At 33.1% G+C, this 5,789-nt stretch overlaps 1 protein-coding gene across 1 annotated transcript; it reads left to right on the forward strand.

Annotated features, from left to right (window-relative positions):
• LOC124959368 (olfactory receptor 4C13-like) lies at nucleotides 1–981 on the forward strand. The gene has a single exon (XM_047517871.1). The coding sequence runs from the start codon at nucleotides 1–3 to the stop codon at nucleotides 979–981; it is 981 nt and encodes a 326-aa protein (XP_047373827.1).
• Nucleotides 982–5,789: the final 4,808 nt, after the last annotated feature.

Raw genomic sequence — 5,789 nt, forward strand, 5'->3', positions numbered from 1 at the left:
ATGGAAAATTTGAATAAATCCAAGATTCTATCAACTTTTTCAGGTAATATAATAAGTTTCCACAAGAAGTCTACAAACAATGTGACAGAGTTTGTTCTTCTGGGACTTACAGAAAACCCAAAGATGAGGAAAATTATATTTGCTGTGTTTTTGTTCATCTACATCATCTCTATGGCAGGAAATTTGCTCATCTTGATCACCATCACTGCCAGCTCATTTTTGGGATCTGCCATGTATTTTTTCCTGGCCTATCTCTCCTTTATTGATGCCTGCTATGCCTCTGTCAATAATCCTAAACTGATTAGAGATTCACTTCAGGAAAAGAAGACCATCCTTTTCAATGGATGTATGGCCCAAGTCTTTGGGGAACATTTCTTTGGAGGTGTAGAGGTCATCCTGCTTACAGTGATGGCCTACAACTGCTATGTGGCCATCTGCAAGCCCTTGCACTGTGCAACCATCATGAACCGGAGAGTGTGTATGCTGCTAGTGGGAGTGTCCTGGATGGGAGTCTTTCTCCATGCAACCATCCAGCTCCTTTTCATCTTCCCACTACCCTTCTGTGGCCTTAATGTCAACTATCACTTTATGTGGGATCTGAACCCTTTGCTCAATCTGGCCTGCACTGGTACCCACATTCTGGGGCTATTTGTTGCTGCCAGCAGTGGGTTCATCTGCCTGTTAAACTTTCTCCTCCTGCTTGTCTCCTATGTGGTCATCTTGCACTTCCTGAAGACCCATAGCCTGGAGGGCAGGTGCAAGGCCCTGTCCACCTGTGTCTCCCACATCACAGTGGTTGTCCTGTTCTTTGTTCCCTGCATATTTGTGTACATGAGACCTCCAGCAAATTTATCTATTGATAAAGCAGTTGCTGTATTCTATACCATGATAACTCCCATGTTAAATCCCGTGATCTACACTTTGAGAAATGCTCAGATGAAAAATGCCATTAGAAATTTGTTTAGCAGAAAATTTATTTGATAAATGAATGTATCTAAATCCCAACATTGAATCAAGAGAGGAAAGGATGAATGAACATTTTGTAATATCTCAGCAAAATATGATTGGAAGACCATGAGAAAAGACTGTTATTCTCAAAATCTGCATTGAAAGAAATAGGAATAGGTTCAAACAATGAGACAACTTAACCCTGAATAATCTACCTATATTGCAAATTTCTACCCAATATGGTCCTGTTTTTTCTATCTTTATCTATTTATATGGATTTATAAGTTTTCCTTCTAATAAAAAGTAATGATATCAAAAAATATTGATATTGATCGATAATGCCTATAACACTAAAGCAGGTAAACACTGCTAATACCCTATTTTACCTTACAGAAATGGGGAGTTATCAGAACAGATGTACTGATGATTCAGTAAACAGATTACTGATTTTCTGGATCATATTCTTAGCTTCTATCATTCACTGCCAATAATGATGAGAAACTGTTCATATAATTTTACTGGTTACAATTTCTGAGAAAAGGACTATACTTACCTTATTATAATACTCTGACTATCTATAACTAAAAATCAACCCATTTAATTATTATTTGATATTACTTTATTTATCAAAAGAAATGCTCTTATATTTCTAGTTATATTATAGTATCTAAGTACTTTGGGAAAAAGACAACAGGCCATTTATTTACCCTACAAGTGGTAAAAGATTCACCCCTGTTTCTAAGTTTCCTTTGAGCCTTTAGAATTAGAGTATTGCTCATGTCACTGCCTGCTGATAACCCGTTAGAAATAGGGATGACTTAAATAAAAGTGTACCTGGCTGTCACTCTGCAATTCCTATTTACTAAAAGTGCAGTTATAGTCCATTAATTACTTGCCTGCTAGCTACCAATATTTTCTACAAGTAGTACAATATTTGATACCTGATTACATATTAAATAAATAAATAAAATTATAAATCAAAAAAGTGTATACAATAAAATGTACACTAAAAAAGATTACAAAGGATTACAGGAATTTTTTTCTACATTTATTACCTTCAGATGAGAATTCTGTAGAGAATTCTTGATTTCCCTTTAAATGAAACAAAAATGTGTTTAACTCTGAAAATGAGGAATGGGATAGAATATGGAATTTAGTTTAACAATATATGAAATATGTTAATCTTCATATTCCCTCAGAAAGACATCATTCTTCTACAAATGTGGGCTATTTATCATTTTTCTGTTACTTCATGGCTACATTTCATTATTAAAAGTTGTTTTTCATAATGTGTAGATCTTTCTACCCACAAAGCAATTGCAGGATTAAGTACTTTTCAGGCAATTCTTCTTTCACTCATTAATAAAGTTCTGTGCCCAAGAAATATATTTGGGTATATTTCTGATGTGGCTTAAAGTGTAAATAACTTCTTCCTTTATAAATTTAAAATCTATTGAGAGACTCCCAGAAAGAAGTAGAAAAATCACTGCCGAGAATTGAAAAGGGTAAGGTAGACAGGGTGTTATAAAACCACACAAGAGGAATCTGGGACATGGGTCAAGAAAGATACCTAGAAGGGACAACATTGAAAATTCACCCAAGGGATAGGGTGGGATCAGTAGGGTAAATAGGCAATATGAGGATAAATCATTCCTAGGACAGGTAGTAGATACACAGGTTAAGAAAAACTTCAATTCAATATAGTCGTTATTAAACGATTTATTCACTCAACACTATTTTCACCGAAACTCCACTGGTGCCAGTTACCAATGCTGCATACTTACCTAGAATAATGCTATATTGTAACTCCTGACACTCAAGAGATAGCAAAGGGCAAGATCAGGAAATGTCTCATAATACTGTTAAAGCTTAATGGTAAGGATCATGGGTCAAACTTTGAAGGAATTTTTAATCCAGCAAGTAATGTATTTAGAGTCTTGTTTTCTGAACAAAGGGAAAAGCAAAAGACTATCATGAGAGTACAAAAAGGCTCTGCCCCTGGCCTCCAAGCAGACCACGTTATGCAGTACATGGAGTACTCTGAAGCTGCTGAGGTCAAAGCTAAAGCCAGGCTTCACTTGAGACCCCAGGCTTTCTTCCCCCATATTGGCTCTCTGACTTCTATATGTCACTTAGTAAAAATCTTCAACTCACTTTCAGTATCTATAGAACACACATTGACATGAGAGAGAGGAATTGTTACCCAAATATTAAAAAAAAAAGTTGTAGACAACAGAACTGATATATGAGGAAGATTAGAAAGATAAGAATCATCAGTAAGATCCAGGTTCTGACTTCCATCACCAAATGGATGAGGGAATTCAGAGGATGGAAGAGAGAGAAATTCACGTCTCTGCAAGTGACGTGTAACTATAAAGCCCTAATACCAAAGAATACAACACATTTTCAAATTTTACTATAGTGAGTACTTTTTAAAATTTGATCTTCTGCCAACCTTCTCTTCAACTCAGAGACCATGAACACTTTACTGTTTTGGGTACCCTTCTAATAGAATATACATATAGTTGGGTATATATTATTACTATATCTTCCTTATAAGGCAAATTCACTAAGAATTTATTCCTATTGTTATATCATATGCAAAGACAATATATGAAGAGTCTCCAAGTTTTAAATATTACAACACATACACAGTGTTCCAAATATGCATTTCCAATGAGATAATGTAATGTAATCATAAAATAAACTATTGATGTAATCATAAAAAAGAAAAAGAAATCATTTATGTGTGCTTTAGAGGGTAACATTTTTGTTCACAGATTATGTTACATAAATGTAGTTTGTATGTATAGTTTCTTTTTTTTTTTTTCTTTCTTTTCCATTCTCCAGTATGGCTCTAGATTTCTTAAATTTTAATTTAGAATATTTTTAAAGACCCATGTGTGTGTATATTTTAACATCTGCATAAAAGCATCATTCATGATTTATTCAATCTCACTGAGACTGATATGGGCACTGAATTATTACCTATCTCACTGCCATAGAAAGGGCTATTAAGAATCTCTTTGTGACCATGAGTGACTGTGTATATTTTAAGTATTTATTATAAATACTATTATTTGTAGGTATTGAAAATTATTGCATAAGAGATCGTGCCCACTTAAATCCCTACCAAGAATATTTAGGGTTAACTGTTTGACAGACCTTTGACATTACTGTTTATTAAAAAGACATTTTCAAAAAAAAATCAGTGTTTTAGTTTGATCACTGAAGATGTATCTATTTGAACTTTTAATTTCAATGTGCTTGTGAATAAAAATCAAACTTTCTTATGATTCATCCTAATAAGGGAAAGGGTGTCCTATAAAACTGGTACTTTGCCAATTCTGTATTTTTTCTGCTTTTTTTTTTTAAGTTGACCTGTGGAATCTATTTAAAGTTGAAGCAAATATCCTTTCTTCTAGCAAGAGATTTTTTAATATATATAATCCACTTCAGAGTTAATTTTGTTTTGACTGTACTATTATTTGGAGAACATATGTGACAAGGTTCATAGAAAAATTTATCCCATATTGGTATAGTCAAAAAAATGAATTGCCATTTTATTTCTACCTTTTCTTCCTTGAAGTCAGAAAATGGAACATCTGACAATATCAATTATAATTTCATTGAAAATTTCAGCTATGACTTGGAGCATTTCCTGCTAATAATTGCAAAAATTCTTATTGCTTAGTCATGAACATGAAATTTGGAAAATATTCTGATTAGTGTATTTTCTCTTTTTCCCTTCATTATAATGTGTCTCCTGGGGTCTTAAGAAAATCTATTCAAAGATTCTGGAATATAAAGAATAAAAAGAAGAATTTAAGTTTGGATAACAATATTATAAAAATTACATAGTTTAATGATAGATGCTGGACTTGGACATGAGAAACACTAGAGTGTTTTAAGAGGTAAAGTAAAAAGAGATTGATATAGTTAAAGGAAAATATTAAACTAAGTCTTGCTGGACCAGAGCAACTGTCTTATTCATTCATAAAATTTTGTTTATTGTTTTAATTATTTTCCCTTTTCTTCCCTTCTCTTCTCTTCTCTTCTCTCTCTTCAGGAAGGTAATTTAAAATGTTTAGAATATCATTTATTAAATGTTCAGAATATTTATTAAATAAATATATTAAATTGCATTAACAGGTTCAAGAATGTACTGAGGTACCTTCATTACCTCTCTCTGTTTCTTTCTGTTTCTCTTTCTCTATCCCTCTCATTGTGTGTTGTGTGTGTGTGTGTGTGTGTGTGTGTGTGTGTGTGTGTGTTTGAATGCTTATACTCCAAGAGAGGCTATCTCAAATGTTTAAACAATAATTATCCTAATGCTCAACATGCTTATTCTATAGCTACATTCTATGGGACTACCAGGTTCAAATAATGTAAAAGTCTATTGAGGTAAATCTAGCTTAAGTGTTTTTTAGATTTGTAATGCATGACCCTGCCATTGATAGCTTCATGCTGAAGACTAATGAGCCACATTCACTTTGGAAAGTGGCCTACTCATACCAAATCCACTAAGGCAATATTTAATTTGCTTGATGAAGCATTTGCTTTTTTTAATTACATTTTCTATGCCTTATTTAATTATTATCATATCCAATATGGGAAATGAGTGAAATAGTTGTTAGGAATTCCATATTATCCAGTAAAAAGAATAAAAAAGTGACTGGAATCTATTGGGAGTTATCATTAATAGCATCCATTTTAAAGTTGCAATTTTATGACTGAGAATATGTATTCAACTTCAAAATTTAGTATTCATTTCACATTTTTTTTCATTTCTTCTTTGCAGATTGTTTCCAACCTGTGATGTCCCCACATCAACTGAAACC

This window comes from Sciurus carolinensis, chromosome 11 (genome assembly GCF_902686445.1).
Source record: "Sciurus carolinensis chromosome 11, mSciCar1.2, whole genome shotgun sequence".
In the NCBI taxonomy this organism is placed as follows: Eukaryota; Metazoa; Chordata; class Mammalia; order Rodentia; family Sciuridae; genus Sciurus; species Sciurus carolinensis.